Below are 17,848 nucleotides of genomic sequence, written 5' to 3'. Positions count from 1 at the left end.
CTTGGGGAACGTTTTGATGCAAGGGCTGTCAAATGCTGAATGCTAGTGTAAACTAGTGTCGTTTTCCAGAGGGGGGAGTTGTTGGATCCCAACTGTGCAGCCCTGCCACCTCGGTAACGTGGATGAAAATCGATTCCGAAAAGATGGTTTCAGCAATGCAGATTGTGTCGGCCTTTCATTTGGTACTAGGATAGTTTTTTTGACAGTAGCTGGCGGAAAGGGATGAACGGAAATCCTCTATCCAGGCAGGACATATCTCTACTGATCATGGAATGTCACTGGCCTTGGAGTTCATGGCACTCGACAAGACAATCCCAAAACGTTCTAAAGCCAACGAGAGGGCCCCCTCTGACTACGCCCTGGCTGACAGCTCGAGTCCAAACAGCAGAGGTAGGGTGAGCAATCTTTTATGTAAAAAAAAAGAATAATAATCATATTCACGCCTTTTCATATTCACACATAATCTGCAACTCTGTAACTCCGAAAGAGACCCGATTCGACCCAAAGTTGTCCGGGCGGTTAAATGCATCAGCGCAGCAGCTGAGCGATTCGTTACAGGTGTTAAATGACCTATTAGAGTTGTAAAATAACCTGTCATGGGTGTTAAATGAGCTGTTGTAGTTGTTAAAGTGGCATAGTCTTGTCTAAAAGTTACCCGGTATGACACCAGCGTTTAGCACCGTATTAAACCGCACCGAGCTGTTCTGTCCCGACCGTCTGCGAGCGGGGCTCACCCAGTAATGTGACGGATATGGCTGCTGCAGCCCTCATTCAGAGCTGCTTAAACGATGAAGATGATTGCATGTGGCAGAGGAAGGTTGGTGGGGGCTGGGGGGGGGTGGTGGAGGAAGAGGTGGAGGGCCAAGGATGTGGTGGTAATAGGGAGGAGAGGAGGGGGGGGGGGGGGTGCAGGATTATTGCTGGTGGCAGAGGAAGGGTGATGGAGTTTGGTGGAGGCCGAGGGAGGTGGCTGGGGATGGAGGGGGCGTAGTAAGCCACGGACGGAGGATGATTGCTCGTGGCAGAGGAAGGGTGGGGGATGCTGGTGGGTGGGGGTGGTGTCAGAGGGAGGTGGAGGGGGGAGGCGACGGGGGAGGGAGAGGGGGAGGGGGTGAGGCTGTAGATAGGATGCAGGGTGAGCTCATGTGGCAGAACATGGTCTGAGGGGGGGCGTAGCGGTGAAGTGGGGGGGAGGGTGGAGGGGGAGGAGCTAGCCCCGAGGCTGGGGGGGGCTCACCTGGTCGGGGGGCGGGGTGGGGGGGCTCACCTGGTCGGGGGGCGGGGTGGGGGGGCTCACCTGGTCGGGGGGCGGGGTGGGGGGGCTCACCTGGTCGGGGGGCGGGTTGGGGGGGCTCACCTGCATGATCCTGCGGAGGGACTCCAGGTAGCTACGCTCGCTCTGGATGATGGAGCCCAGGATGTGGCGCCGGACGACCTGGGGGGGGGGGGCAGAGGGGGAGGGTGGTCAGAGGGGGAGAGTGGGGGGGGGCGCAGAGCGGGAGGGTGGTCAGAGGGGGAGAGTGGGTGGGGGCGCAGAGCGGGAGGGTGGTCAGAGGGGGAGAGTGGGGAGAGCGGGAGAGTGGTCAGAGGGGGAGAGTGGGGGGGGGGCGCAGAGGGGGAGGGTGGTCAGAGGGGGAGAGTGGGGGGGGGCGCAGAGCGGGAGGGTGGTCAGAGGGGGAGAGTGGGGAGAGCGGGAGAGTGGTCAGAGGGGGAGAGTGGGGGGGGGGCGCAGAGGGGGAGGGTGGTCAGAGGGGGAGAGTGGGGAGAGTGGTCAGAGGGGGAGAGTGGGGAGAGTGGTCAGAGGGGGAGAGTGGGGAGGGTGGTCAGAGGGGGAGAGTGGGGAGAGGGGGAGGGTGGTCAGAGGGGGAGGGTGGTCAGAGGGGGAGAGTGGGTAGAGGGGGAGAGTGGGTAGAGGGGGAGAGTGGGTAGAGGGGGAGAGTGGTCAGAGGGGGAGAGTGGTCAGAGGGGGAGAGAGGGTAGAGCGGGAAAGTGGTCAGAGGGGGAGAGTGGGGGGGGGCGCAGAGCGGGAGAGTGGTCAGAGGGGGAGAGTGGGTAGAGTGGGGGAGTGGGTAGAGTGGGTAGAGGGGGAGAGTGGTCAGAGGGGGAGAGTCGGTAGAGTGGGGGAGTGGGTAGAGTGGGTAGAGGGGGAGAGTGGTCAGAGGGGGAGAGTGGTCAGAGGGGGAGAGTGGGGGGGGGCGCAGAGCGGGAGAGTGGTCAGAGGGGGAGAGTGGGTAGAGTGGGGGAGTGGGTAGAGTGGGTAGAGTGGTCAGAGGGGGAGAGTGGGAGAGTGATCCGACCCGGAGTGGGCTTTGAGAGGAGGGGGGAGTGGGGGGTGGTGGAGGGGGGGGGGGCTGACGGACAGCTCTGTAATTACACCTTTTCACACAAAGAAAGTGAACGGGGTAAAAGGAAAAACTAACACACACACACACACACACACACACACACACACACACACACACACACACACACACACACACACACACACACACACACACACACACACACACACACACACACACACACACACTCTCACACGGGGGTCTGTGAAGGGGCTCTGTTGATTGGTTTTGTTTCGGATGCGGCCGTCGCTCCCACAATGGGACCAGAGGGGGAGAGGGCTATGGAGTGGACGCACTACACTTAAAGGTCATTGAGGTCTGCATTGGAGGAATTACGCCTCTCAAACCCAGAATTAATGTTGCAGTATGAATGGGAATAATACAATTATGACATGATTAGAGATGTGTAATTATTAGAGCTGTCAAGCGATTAAAATATTTAATCGTGATTAATCGCGATTAATCACAAATTATTTTTCTATGCTAAATATCCCTTGATTTTTTTGTCCCATAATTCTTCTCATTTTAATTCTCTTCTCAATATGGTGAAGTGCATCGGCTTGCCTTGTGCAAATGATTTTTTATTGATAACAACATTGGCATATACTGATCAAAACTGGACGATACAAAAAAAGAGCCTATAGTGCAACTAAACGACTGCTTTGAACAAATGTCATTTGAACATAGCAGTCAGGCTACTGCTTCTTTGTTTTGAGCCAAAGGAAAAAAAAAAAAACTTTTTTTTTTGTTAAATAAAATAATTGCGTTAATCGCGCGATAATTTTTTTAACGACGTCAAAATTGGTTTGCGTTAACGCCGTTAATAACGCGTTTAACTGACAGCTCTAGTAATTATATGTGTGGTAACCTCCTTGTTGTTGGTTATTAGGGCTGAGCTCGGTCACTGATCCTCTTATTTTTTGGGGATTTTCAGATACGATAAATATTGTAATGGATTAAATGTATACACAAAAACAAGTTAAGGTTAGATTATAAAATATCTCCAATACTGCGACTCCAACTGCTCTGAGTCTGACCAGTGACTTAAGGAAGGCCAACAGCTGAATCAGACCACGACACTCAGACTACGGATTAGGAAGGACAGCCTGAGGACTACTCCACCTGTCAGCTCCTTCAGCACCACCTGTCACCCCCACCTGTCACCCCCACTACTGAGCTCACAAAGCAGTCTGCCCAACTTTATCCAGAGGATCTCTGCCTCACCTGTGAGTCACCTGATGGAAGGTCTATGGGGGGGGGGGGGGGGGGGGTAGCTGATGGAAGGTCTATGGAGGGGGGGGGGTACCTGATGGAAGGTCTATGGAGGGGGGGGGGGGGGGGGGGGGGGTACCTGATGGAAGGTCTATGGAGGGGGGGGGGGGGTACCTGATGGAAGGTCTATGGGGGGGGGGGGTACCTGATGGAAGGGCTATGGGGGGGGGGGGGGTACCTGATGGAAGGTCGATGGGGGGGGGGGGTACCTGATGGAAGGGCTATGGGGGGGGGGGGTACCTGATGGAAGGTCTATGGGGGGGGGGGGGTACCTGATGGAAGGTCTATGGGGGGGGGGGGGGGGGTACCTGATGGAAGGTCTATGGAGGGGGGGGGGGGTACCTGATGGAAGGTCTATGGGGGGGGGGGTACCTGATGGAAGGTCTATGGAGGGGGGGGGGGGGGTACCTGATGGAAGGTCTATGGGGGGGGGGGGGGTACCTGATGGAAGGTCTATGGGGGGGGGGGTACCTGATGGAAGGTCTATGGGGGGGGGGGGGGGGGGGTACCTGATGGAAGGTCTATGGAGGGGGGGGGGGGTACGGGGGGGGGTACCTGCTGGCTGGACAGTCCGTCTGGCATGGGGCTGAGCACGGGCGGGGGGTGCTTGACCTCTGACACGGCCACCTCCAGGTACCCCGCATCGTCCTCCGGGTCCTCTGCACACAGGGGGGGGGGGGGCAGGATGAGAGAGGCAGCGGTGGAGAGACATAGGGTCACACACAGAGAGAGAGGAGAGAGAGAGAGAGAGAGAGAGAGAGAGAGAGAGAGAGAGAGAGAGAGAGAGAGAGAGAGAGAGAGAGAGAGAGAGAGAGAGAGAGAGAGAGAGAGAGAGAGAACCTTCAGACATTCCGCACTGTGGAAGACACACAGCTGCACTTATTATTATCTTTAAGATACGACGAGGCTCAGGAGAGGAGCAAGACAAGGAGATGAGAGAGGAGAGGAGATGAGAGAGGAGAGGAGATGAGAGAGGAGAGGAGAGGAGATGAGAGAGATGGAGAGAGGAGATGAGAGAGGAGAGGCGATGAGAGAGGAGAGGAGATGAGAGAGGAGAGGAGATGAGAGAGGAGATGAGAGAGGAGAGGAGGAGAGAGGAGATGAGAGAGATGGAGAGAGGAGCTCTCAAAACAATCCCCGTTGAAGGAGGCTCCGCGTCAGCGTCTGAACACACCTCGCGTCTCCGAGTACAAAGACACATTCAGAACAAAGAGCTTCCCCGACTCCCTCCTCCTCAACCACAAATACAACAAGCCTGTTCCAATTAAGCCCTTGGAACCATCACACACGTTCGGCGCGGAATGAAAAAGGCAGAATAGGGGAAACAAATAGAAATGCGAATACAGTGTTGATTTTCCCCCTGAACAAACTTAAAAAACAGCAAACACCGGCCCCTTTAGCTCGCTGCCGTGATAGCCGGGAGATTTGTTTGCAACTGATAAGCGTAGTTTATATAAGGCGGCTTCTCGACGCTCCATTAGGGCTGGTTAATCTCGCGCTCGCCATTGTCGCGATAAGACGCCAGCTAGCCGCTTCGTAGCTTTAAAATATAAATAAATAAATGCGCCTTTTCTCCAACTGTCAAAATCTTCACTTGACCACCGTGTCCGTCTCTAATCTGCGAGGAACCAGATCCACTTATCCTGGCAGCCATTCTTAGGGAAAAGGCTGGGGCTATAATCGGTGAGATCTGCCTTCCCCACAATGCTTTCATTACGATCCTGAGCTTAGAGAAAGGGGAAGAAGGTAATGAGGCTCTCTGGTTGCTTGCGTTTGGCTTAACTAGCGTCAAACACACTGAAACCCCTCCCAGCGAATTCATAGAACTCAAACAAAGGGGTCTCAGAAGCCTTTAAGAACCAATACAGCTTCCACCAGGTCTCAGTGAAACAAAGTGAAACTTTGGCCAAACAGTGAAGCAGGTCGATGTCAGGTCAATACAGCAGAAAACAAACCCTGTACGTCTATACATCAGACATTCTGCACACACCCTACCTGTACGTATATACATCAGACAGTCTGCACACACCCTACCTGTACGTATATACATCAGACATTCTGCACACACCCTACCTGTACGTATATACATCAGACAGTCTGCACACACCCTACCTGTACGTATATACATCAGACAGTCTGCACACACCCTACCTGTACGTATATACATCAGACAGTCTGCACACACCCTACCTGTACGTATATACATCAGACAGTCTGCACACACCCTACCTGTACGTATATACATCAGACAGTCTGCACACACCCTACCTGTACGTATATACATCAGACATTCTGCACACACCCTACCTGTACGTATATACATCAGACAGTCTGCACACACCCTACCTGTACGTATATACATCAGACAGTCTGCACACACCCTACCTGCGTGATCCTTCTTCTGGAGGAACGACACCTTCCTCATTACGGCCATCCGGGTCTTCTCCAGCCCATCCTTGGTTCCGCTCTTGGCCGCCTTCATGAACTGCTGAACCTGCGCGTTGAAGCCCACAACAACAACACAGAAGCAGAAGAGCCAGCGTTACCCTGGGCTAGCTAACCCTAACCCTAACCCTAACCCTGGCCGGGGGGGGGCGTGCCGGGGCTGTCGACGGTTCCCTCCTCCTCCCTGGCTCCTCCAGAGCGGGCCGCATGTGAACCCCTCACTCGCTTCCCGCCATGCATAATGGAGGCGCCCGCAGACCGAGGCCCTGGGCCTAACCCGAGGGCTCCGCCCAAACCCCCGGTCGACGCGACGCACCACAGGGGGGGGGGGCTTCACCGAACCCTTTTGATTGTACATTGAAACAGTCGATGAACGAATGCGAGCGTCATGGTTTAGCAGCGAGCTCGGTGGTGGCCCGCCGCGCGCCGTGGAGGACTGGAGTCTGGGATTGTTCCCCCGGGCGCCGTGGAGCCGCGTTCATCGATCATGACACCAGCGCTCCCCAGCCCGACGAGGAGGGGGGAGGGGCGCGCATTACAGTCGATGCTGGCCCCGGTATAGCGGAGGGGGGGGGGGGGGGGGGGGAGGGGTTCTGGAAAGCCCCCCCCCTAACATGCCCGCGACACGGTGGTAGTATTTATCGCCATGAAGCCACTGCAGCAGGAAACTAGGTCAATAATCAGGGGGAAACTAACATGGGTGTTTATGCTAGTTAATATGGAAGATTACTTAATAATGCATGTGTCCTTATTGAAGCCTGCCCTAAGAAGAGTGGTGAGAGAGAGAGAGAGAGAGACACAGACAGACAGACTGACAGACAGACAGACAGAGAGAGAGAGACACAGAGAGATACACACAAAGAGAGGGAGACAGACAAAGAGAGAGAAAGAGAGAGAGAGAGAGAGAGACACAGAGAGAGACAGACAGAGACACAGAGAGAGACAGACAAGAGAGAGAGAGAGAGAGAGAGAGAGAGAGAGAGAGAGAGAGAGAGAGAGAGAGAGAGAGAGAGAGAGAGAGAGAGAAGAGAGAGAGAGAGAGAGAGAGAGAGAGAGAGACAGACAGACAGACAGACAGACAGACAGACAGACAGACAGACAGACAGACAGACAGACAGACAGACAGACAGACAGACAGACAGACAGACAGACAGACAGACAGACAGACAGACAGACAGACAGACAGACAGACAGAGAGAGAGAGAGAGAGACAGAGAGACAGAGAGAGAGAGAGAGAGAGAGAGAGAGACAGACAGAGAAGAGACAGAGTGAGAGAGAGAGACACAGAGATAGACACAGAAACAGAGAGAGAACAGAGTCATCTGGATCATTACTAGAGCACCCAGAGCAGGTGAGAGGGCTGCAGGGAGCGGTCAGCCACAGTCGGAGTGGAGGTCGGTCAAACCATGCAGTACATGCAGTACATCTTTACCCAGCGGCACACATCGTGTTCTGTGCACACTCAGACGGTTCCCTCAGAGGGTTCAGAGAGCTCCTTTGCCCCGTCACAGAGTGTGCTCTTCACTCGTCCTGGGACGTTTTACATGGAGCGTAAGAAGATGAATAAATATCTAATGAAGCTCTGCAGTGGGGTGAGGTGGGTCCCGGCGGGCGGACGATACCTTGGTGTCATAGTTGGCGCCGAGACGCGACGCTAGCTCACGTTTGGTCCTGGCACAGCGCTCTCTCAGCCCACGCACCTCAGGGGACAGCTGGGGGAGGGGGGGGGGGAGACGGAGGGAGGGGAGGGGGGAGGCAGACGGGGGAGGAAAGGGTCAAAGGGATGGGGAGGAATGAAGGGGGTGAAGGGGTGAGGCAGAGGGTTGGGGGAGGGAAGAGGGAGGGGATGAGTAGGGAGGGGAAATGGGTTAGCATATGGTGAAGGGATGAGGTGAGTAAGGGGTGAGGGGGGTTGGTAGAGAGGAGGGGAGGGGGGGGGGGTGAAGGAGTGAGGAGAGGGTGAGGAGGGGGAGGGTTGGGTGAAGGAGTGAGGAGAGGGTGAGGAGGGGTGGGGGGGTGAAGGAGTGAGGAGAGGGAGGGGAGGGGGGGGTTGGGTGAAGGAGTGAGGAGAGGGAGGGGAGGGGGGGTGAAGGAGTGAGGAGAGGGAGGGGGGGGTTGGGTGAAGGAGTGAGGAGAGGGAGGGGGGGGTTGGGTGAAGGAGTGAGGAGAGGGTGAGGAGGGGGGGGTTGGGTGAAGGAGTGAGGAGAGGGTGAGGAGGGGGGGTGAAGGAGTGAGGAGAGGGTGAGGAGGGGGGGGTTGGGTGAAGGAGTGAGGAGAGGGTGAGGAGGGGGGGGTTGGGTGAAGGAGTGAGGAGAGGGTGAGGAGGGGGGGGTTGGGTGAAGGAGTGAGGAGAGGGAGGGGAGGGGGGGTTGGGTGAAGGAGTGAGGAGAGGGTGAGGAGGGGGGGGTTGGGTGAAGGAGTGAGGAGAGGGAGGGGGGGGTTGGGTGAAGGAGTGAGGAGAGGGAGGGGGGGGTTGGGTGAAGGAGTGAGGAGAGGGTGAGGAGGGGGGGGGAGGGTGAAGGAGTGAGGAGAGGGTGAGGAGGGGGGGGTTGGGTGAAGGAGTGAGGAGAGGGTGAGGAGGGGGGGTGAAGGAGTGAGGAGAGGGTGAGGAGGGGGGGGTTGGGTGAAGGAGTGAGGAGAGGGTGAGGAGGGGGGGGTTGGGTGAAGGAGTGAGGAGAGGGAGGGGAGGGGGGGTTGGGTGAAGGAGTGAGGAGAGGGTGAGGAGGGGGGGGTTGCAGGGGTTTACATGAATGCGAGTAACGGTTAAAGCGGATGATGAGGGGGGAGGAGACGAGAGGAGACAGAGAAGGAGAAATGGTAGGGAGGTGACAGAGGAAAAACAAGCACGGCAAGGGATTAATCACAAGCTCAGAGAGAGAGGAGGTGGAAGCAAAAAGCCACCGCATTCGGTCGGAAGTCGTTACCACGACCCAGACTAATAGAAGCTCAAATGGAAACACAGAAACAAAAAGAGGGCTGGCCAGGAGAACAGGAAGGAAGGAAGGTCTGTCCCCTGCTCACAAAGACATCCACCGACACTCACACCTCCACCGACACTCACACCTCCACCGACACTCACACCTCCACTGACACTCACACCTCCACTGACACTCACACCTCCACTGACACTCACACCTCCACCGACACTCACACCTCCACTGACACTCACACCTCCACCCCTCACTCACACCTCCACCCCCCTCACTCACACCTCCACCCCTCACTCACACCTCCACTGACACTCACACCTCCACTGACACTCACACCTCCACTAACACTCACACCTCCACTGACACTCACACCCCTCACTCACACCTCCACCCCCCTCACTCACACCTCCACCCCCCCCACTCACACCTCCACCCCTCACTCACACCTCCACCCCCCTCACTCACACCTCCACCCCCCTCACTCACACCTCCACTCCCCTCACTCACACCTCCACCCCCCTCACTCACACCTCCACCCCCCACCTCCACCCCCCTCACTCACACCTCCACCCCCCTCCCACACACCTCCACCCCTCTCACTCACACCTCCACCCCCCTCACTCACACCTCCACCCCTCTCACTCACACCTCCACCCCCCTCACTCACACCTCCACCCCCCTCACTCACACCTCCACCCCCCTCACTCACACCTCCACCCTCACACTCCACCCACTCCCATTATCCACCACAGAATCCCATCCACCGACACACCTCCACTCCGTCCGCGGACGTCCCTCACATCCCTCCCCCCTCACATCCACTCAGGTAAACCTCCATCCTCTTAAACCTCCACCAACATCCACCTCCCCTCACACAGCACCTCCGCTGATACACCCCCCCACTGCCTTCGTCCCACCCTCACCTCCTCTCTTAGGCCCCGTCCACACGAAGCCGAAACGGGCGAAACCGTTACGGTTTCGATCTATCCGGTTTCGCAGTATCTCCGTAAAGACGAAGTCAAGCGAAACCATGGACGGGTAGATCTGTAGAAACGCTGTAGTACACATTCCAGGCCCATAAGGGGCGCTGCTTCTGCTACAGAAATCCTTGTTGTTGTGAGTTCTGAGACTCCGCGTGCTTAACAGTCATTGGCTAGAGGGTCGAGGGGTGGGGCGATGACGTCATGTTTTACGGTTTCAGTCGGTTCAGTCGGTAGATTTGAAACCACCTCCGAGGCTGGTTTCAGAAGTTTGCGGTTTCGGTCAGCGGATTCGCCGGCTTCGTGTGGACGGAAGGCCGAACCGGACAAGACCTTTGCGGTTTCGCCATGAAATCGGCTTCGTGTGGACGGGGCCTTATTCAGTACCCCTCACACCCCCCCCCCCCCCCCTCCCCCTCCGTCAGACAGACCGGGCGCCGGCGACTCCCCCAGCTCCATTAATGCAGTTAATTAACCAAACCCTGATTAATTCAAATAAACATGTCATCAATGTCAGAATATGAGGGCCCGTTGTTTGCGTGCCGTAGATTAATTCCCCTTTTGTTCTGTGACAAGGCATGACATGAATGGGATTCATGTACAGGCATGCATGAACACCGAGGGGATATTCATGCATTACAGCGCGTCAGGGTGCTCTTCCAAGCAGCCTCTTTGCTATTTACAATCAGAGAGATTGTGTAAGTTGACAATGCCCGCTTTATCCATAGGCCCTGCTCACACACAATCACCGTGGACAAATATGTAAGAAGGGGAGGAGTGGCGAATCTATGCATAAGTAATCCCGCGACTCAGCACAATACATCATTATCACCGTCATTATTACCGTGGTTTCAAATGTCCTTGTACCTGTGTGGCGCAGCGTACAGCGTGCAGAGTGTACACCTCATACGCACCAATAGAGCCACGAGGAGCAGACTAGACTGCTAAATTGCTGGCGCGGAACAGCCAGCGCAGCACCGGGTCAATGGGAACACAGTGCCACCCAGTGGACGGTTTAGGCACTGCAGGTGCGGGGCTGAACGCAGAACCAAACGCTTGCAGTGAACTGAACACTCGTGTTGTTCTGCTTTGTTGACTTGTATTAGGCGCATTTCAGAATGTACGGGGTAAAATCTAGACAGGCCCAATAATTCTTTTTTCATGAGTTCCTTTTTATGTTTTCCAAAACTAAACATCAATAAAAAATCATTTGCAAAGGAAAGGAGGAGGAGATGAAATATTCTCATTGGAAAGTCTGGGGCGCCTTTTTCGACAAGGCAGGGCAGGAACAGCTCCGTGGCTGGGATGCATCCAAGCCATTTTACTTTGCAAATAACTTATGATTGAATATGACTGAAGTCGAGCACAAAAGCACACATAACCCCACAGACACACATGCACACGTATACACCCGCACACACTAACACAGTCTGGATTCAATTCTCTGACACACATGAAGCGGACAGAATTTTAACATGGAAAGTAAACTCAAACAGACAAATGAGGCGAATAAATACACGCACACAGACACTCACACACAGACACACACACACACACACACACACACACAAATTCACACTACCTTGGTGCGTGTGGGGACTTTGGCTTCATTGTCAGACTGGTCGTCGTAGTCCTCAAACTCACTGGAGCTCCAGCCGTTATCGGCGCTGACTGGACCACCTCTCTGAACGTCTTCATAGATCACATCCTCTGAGGCACGCACGCACACACACACACACACACACACACACACACACACACACACACACACACACACACACACACACACACACACACACACACACACACACACACACACACACACACACACTTATCTTTGAGAGAAATATCTTTTTATATTTTAAGACGCATAATATACAACATGACCCAACACAGTACACACACACAAAAACATTTGTGTGAGAGGAATAGCTTTAATATTACGATAATTATCTTATTGAATGAAAAATATATATGTCCAAAAACATTCATTATATGCACACTGAATAAACTTAGGCCACACACACACGCACTGCCTTGGTACTGACCTTCATCAGGAGATAGTGGGTGGTATTCAATGGGGACGTCATCATAGATCACCTCAAGACTGTCACTGTGGGGCACTGCACACACACACACACACACACACACACACACACACACACACACACACACACACACACACACACACACACACACACACACACACACACACACACACACACACACACACTAAGTAAACAGCATCAATCTTCTTTGCTTTTTTGAGGAAGTATATAAATCTGAGCAAAAATACACTTTACAAACAGACCAACACACACTTGGTCGACACAAAATAACACACTCTTAACAAATCATAGAACCCCCCATAAACTGTACATGCCCATGATCCATCTGCTGCCGGATCATACCACATGCACCCACTCACAGAACACAAATACATCAGATACATACATACTCTCCTGCTGCATCAATCATATGGATTTATCATGACACACACCCGTGAGTGCACACACACATACACACACACCAATATTCTAATTCCAAAGTATGCATTTATCATAAGGTGTGCAAACACACACGCAGTGCTCCAACGCGGTCCTTCATTAACGGTATCGGGAGCGTTCAGCCTGATCCAGCTCTGTGGGCTTTATCGATCAGACCTTTAACTGGGATTTGTTCGGAAACACCGCATTCTAATCCGCTCCGCCCCCGCACAATGAAATACATGGAGATACACAGACACACACAGTCAAACAAAGACACACAAAGACAAAGACACACGCAGACACAGCCCAGCAACAAATAGAGGTTTGTTGCTTTTAAATGAAGCCCGCCAGAGATGGATTAGTCAACAGTGTTTATTAGATACCTCTAAATAACCTTGGACTCTTTGTTTAGAAGCGTTAAAGACTTCCTGTCTCTTTCATAATAAAAGATTCAGAAAGTGAAGGCTTCCTCTGTAAATGAAAACATTAGTGGCATAACTATTACCCTTTATATCAAGCTCAAAGTGACTCACCAAAGCACACTTCAAAAGGGTAGTTTAGAAAAATGGAAATAAATAGATAAAGAAATGGACTCCAAGGTAAAGCTAGGAGAGGGCAATAGACAGGAACCTTGGCAGCAGGAGGCAGTAATACTGTACTCTGTCCTGCTATACTGCTGCTATACACATGCAACCGACTTTCCTATTGTAGTGAGCACGTAGGTATTGGGTCTTGTAGCGGCCCTGGTTCTGGTCTGACCCACTGTGCCATGCTAGTACCGCTCTTCTGACCAACTTTCTGGTCAGTCGTCACAGCCCTGGTCCAAAAGCCCGTACAAGTATTCTTTGTTGACCGAAAGATGGCTTTCCGTTTTTTAATTTCAATCAGATTCAAATCGTGACCAAATAAGAATACCGCAATCTACAATTTATTTCACTACAAGTGTGAATCTGACTCAACTAAATGTTAATCAGAGTTGCACAACTGCAACCAGACTACAAGAATGTGCGTGACTACAGTCACACAATCAAAATCCTGGACTTCACAATACATTGACCGACATACACAGCTCTAAAAATGTATTCTGAATACACAAATACAATCTATGCTACTGTGATCAGACTACAAGGAAGGAACATGAAAAGCATGACGATGTGACCGAGGCCAACTGAAGACCTGCATGAAGCCGGCGTAAGATCCCTGCCTCACTGCCGGCTCCAATCCCAAAGCAATGGAAATATTCATGAAAATATTCCTCTATTGATCCTCATCCGGAAATAATTGGATTCATGTCATGTCCGTGAGAAAATCAAATTATCGAGGCGCGTGCACCCACACCTGTGTGAATGCGTTTGTGCGTGTACAGGTGTGTGTGTTTGTGTGTTGCTGAAGAATGTATTCATGTCGTCCATCTAACTATGCTTGTGTATCGAAATCCTTGAAAGCCTGGTGCATCAAACAGGTCTAATACGATCATCATGCAGCCTTAACTCAAGGTCAGCAACAACACTGTCCCCAAACACACACACACACACACACACACACACACACACACACACACACACACACACACACACACACACACACACACACACACACACACACACACACACACACACACACACACACACACACACACAAAACCTCTGAGCTTTAGAACTCACAATATAATTTCTTCTTCTGGGTCATATGATAATGATGAAACGTGAACTAATCGAGAAGTTGAACCCAGCCTCCCTGCCCCTCTCCCCCCTCCCCCCTCCCTGGGTGAAGCTGCAGGTTGAGCCCCTGATCCACAGGTATCAGGCGTGCCCCTGGGTTCATCTGGTCCCCCTACCTTCAGAGTCATCCCTCAGCCTGCAGTCGTCCTTGACCGTGGCGTCTCCTTCGCAGGGCTCCTCCGGGGCGAGGCTCCCCTCCCCGGGGGAGGTGCAGGACTCCTCTTCCTCGGCGGGAGGAGGAAGAGGAGGAGGAGTCGCGGCACTCGGTTGGTCCGCTGCTGCTGCGGAGGAGGAGTTGGAGGAGGAGGTGGTGGGGTTGATGGAGGCCCTGGAAGACAGAGGGGGGTGAGGAGAGGGTGAAGTAACTGCGGGAGAGAGGAGAGAGGAGCACGCCTCATTATCAGCCGGGTTCCTGGGAGTGTAAAGGGAGTCTGGGCAGCCGGAGGGGCGCCTGAGGTGGTCTGTGGAGTCCATCCTGCTGCTGGGGGCGACCGGGTTCAGACTGGGGAGGAAGGTCACTATCAGGCCTGGCGCCGCCGTCATTGATACCCGTTTAATATTTTGTAACGTCGTCTATCTTTACCTTTTAATACCCCAGGGGAAATCATGAAAGCCTCGACATGTTTCGATGGGTAGTGGTTTTCACCTCTTGAAATTGATTTATTATCATTTTGAAAGAAACAACACATGGCAGCAATGGAAAACGGCATCTCTCGTTCGGTTGTTTAGAACAGAAAATCCGGTTGCCAGGACAACGTGACGTTTTCACTTTAGTACTCTATTGCGTCAAACTACTCCAGCAGCTATCTGTAAATCCAATGTTCTGCAAAATAAATAACTCTGTTGTACTAGTGCCTCGTGGCTCTGTGGTCGGCTGTCCAAAGGTTTCAACCAGGTGGACTAGTTTGGAAGACACCAATCAGGGATGTCCTCCACAAGGTCACGGTCCTGGTCGCCCCTCCCGCTACGCTGGTCTCCGCCCCGCTGGTCTCTGCCCCTCCCCACTGGTCTCTGCCCCTCCCCACTGGTCTCTGCCCCTCCCCACTGGTCTGTGCCCCTCCCCACTGGTCTCTGCCCCTCCCCACTGGTCTGTGCCCCTCCCCACTGGTCTCTGCCCCTCCCCACTGGTCTCTGCCCCTCCCCACTGGTCTGTGCCCCCACTACCTGCTCGACCGGACCTCTTTCGGTCGGAGGGGCTCACAGCAGGGGGACCTTTATTTATGGCTTCTGTCCGTTAGTGGAACCGTGGCGTTCTCCAGGTCTCCTCCTAGGCCTTTGACTAGAACCGTTCTCCAGGTCTCCTCCTAGGCCTTTGACTAGAACCGTTCTGCAGGTCTGCTCCTAGGCCTTTGACTAGTACTGTTCTCCAGGTCTCCTCCTAGGCCTTTGACTAGTACTGTTCTGCAGGTCTCCTCCTAGGCCTTTGACTAGTACTGTTCTGCAGGTCTCCTCCTAGGCCTTTGACTAGTACTGTTCTGCAGGTCTCCTCCTAGGCCTTTGACTAGAACCGTTCTCACGGTCTCCTCCTAGGCCTTTGACTAGTACTGTTCTGCAGGTCTCCTCCTAGGCCTTTGACTAGAACCGTTCTCACGGTCTCCTCCTAGGCCTTTGACTAGTACTGTTCTGCAGGTCTCCTCCTAGGCCTCTGACTGTCGTCAGGAAGCAGGGAGGATTCAGGGTATCTTCGTCAAGGACGCCCACAGTCAAATACTGAGCAGGGTGTCAAACCTCCTAATTACTAGACTGTCCTGCTTGCTAATTGAAGGGGATATTGATTTATTGCATTGGGACCCGTCTCTACTTAAGTTTTAAGTAAAGCAACAAAAATCAACATCCTCTAAAATTGTGATTTATCGGTCTACAAAAAGATCTCTCCCTTTGCCTTTGTCTTTTACTACTGGGAAATGTATTTCAGGTTTGAACCCCCATAAAAACTAAACAACACAATAACATAATAAAATAATTTTCATCATTTTCTGCAGTTGCAATAAAAGTTACAACCACAGTTTCCCAACAACTGTAACCTTTACCTGGAAGCAGCTCCACTCCGCTGAAGGCTTAATGTGCACCATAATGACCAACATAATTCCTATTTATCTTACTTTTCCAGCATAAGAATAATCACACATTATTCAAAGTGGAGGCAGGCTGCTGGCCCATCTCCCTATCACAGGGACAGGAACCGACTGCCAAGAAGCAGCGCTCCTTAGAAGGCTGTACATAGCCCCCAGCGGCTGACCCCCCCCACATCCCCAAACACTGCGTCAGAGCATTCAGTGAAGGGGGGGCCCATCAACACTAATTAAAGACAGCGCCCAAACACACATTCCTGCCCCTGTGCTGATGACTCCTTCTCCGAGTTCAACAGCCTGTCGGGACGGGCCCTCACGTGGGAGGACTGGGGGCTCATCTGAGATCTGGAACAGGGTCACTGCAGGGCCCCTGTTGTCAAGAGGCTATGCATAGCTGCAAGGTCCACTTCAATCCAATCCGGCTGGTCAAGCCCTTGATCGCAGTGACGGCCTCAAAGGGGTTCACAGGCCCACGTTTAACAACACAACCCGACCCTTTTAAGACCTCTAAACGCTGAGGAAAGACGTCCCCAAATCCTGGGGAGGATTCCTCCAGAAGGAAGAGACATTGGAATGCAAAACAGAGAGCGGCCTAAGGGTCCCCACCACATAAGTGTTTTTAGTTATAAATGTTTCCAAGGATGAAAAGTAAATATCAGTTTTTCAGCCCAGTTTTAAACCCATCCCAACAAATCAAAAAACCTGATCCAAACCACTCACTTCTTAACGGTCTCCTTGTTGCCATGGAAACGCTGCGGGTTATACATGAACAACGTGTAACTGCCGTTATCTCAGTTATCAGAGGCCCAGGTAAACACGGCAACAGGGAGGCAGGCAGGGGGCGGGGAGGGGGGAACGAGCCTACACATTTAGGTCAAACTCAGTTTTTGAGATTCAGTTGGTGTCGGAAAAGTTTCATGAAAGCTTAATAAGGGGGGCAGACTTTTATTTTTAAGAGAATTTCTCTGTTTAGTATGTGGAGAACTGTCCCCGTCTGGTCGGACTGGGTATGAGATAAGATAAAATACTTCATTCCTCCCCAAAGGGAAAACATTATCAAAGGAGTCGTAAATATATGATTTGGTCTTGGTTATGGCACAGAATATTGACTTTATTTTGAAGGAACGTGTTGCTGTCAACTGAATCCAAATGCAATTCAATACAAGATTAAAATGTGATGTGCGTGCATTCAAAGCATGGGCCAGGTAAGAGGAACCACAAACAGGTTAGTTATTGCCTTGCTCAAACTTCACTTTGCAAGAAGAGCAACAGACATATTACAGAGAGCCACTCCAGCTAGTTCCCATTCCACTCAAAGAAGTTTAATGTGACACATTCTATAATCATTATGAACCAGTGTCCCAACACTACCACTATCGCTCAGGAAGAATACCAATGGCAGAAAGGGTTAAAAGCAAACATAATTTATGAACACAGTAATATAAAATAATAACAATGTTGTAACTTAAAGGTTGATTTATTCATGAACCAAAGAATAATAATATATATTCATGTATGTTAAGCATGAGCTTCAAATAATTGTGTTAATCTACTTCCGGGTAGTATATATATGCATGTACGTACACACGTACGTACC

At 52.4% G+C, this 17,848-nt stretch overlaps 1 protein-coding gene across 4 annotated transcripts in view; it reads right to left on the bottom strand.

Annotated features, from left to right (window-relative positions):
- arhgef10la (Rho guanine nucleotide exchange factor (GEF) 10-like a) overlaps nucleotides 1-17,848 on the bottom strand; it is a 134,948-nt gene that overhangs the window by 95,770 nt on the left and 21,330 nt on the right. For 3 of the 4 annotated variants that reach the window (XM_030374954.1, XM_030374955.1, XM_030374956.1), the window contains exons 4-10: nucleotides 14,296-14,507; nucleotides 12,018-12,092; nucleotides 11,552-11,679; nucleotides 7,682-7,771; nucleotides 6,000-6,108; nucleotides 4,170-4,273; nucleotides 1,358-1,435 (exon numbers count right to left, since the gene is read on the bottom strand). In XM_030374954.1, coding sequence (XP_030230814.1) covers nucleotides 1,358-1,435; nucleotides 4,170-4,273; nucleotides 6,000-6,108; nucleotides 7,682-7,771; nucleotides 11,552-11,679; nucleotides 12,018-12,092; nucleotides 14,296-14,507 — 796 coding nt within the window. The remainder of the gene's footprint in view (nucleotides 1-1,357; nucleotides 1,436-4,169; nucleotides 4,274-5,999; nucleotides 6,109-7,681; nucleotides 7,772-11,551; nucleotides 11,680-12,017; nucleotides 12,093-14,295; nucleotides 14,508-17,848) is intronic. The other variant, XM_030374957.1, reaches the window with a different exon arrangement.

This window comes from Gadus morhua, chromosome 13, assembly GCF_902167405.1.
Source record: "Gadus morhua chromosome 13, gadMor3.0, whole genome shotgun sequence".
In the NCBI taxonomy this organism is placed as follows: domain Eukaryota; kingdom Metazoa; phylum Chordata; class Actinopteri; order Gadiformes; family Gadidae; genus Gadus; species Gadus morhua.
Note: the sequence above shows the minus strand (reverse complement) of the source record. Positions and strands in the feature narration are given on the sequence as shown.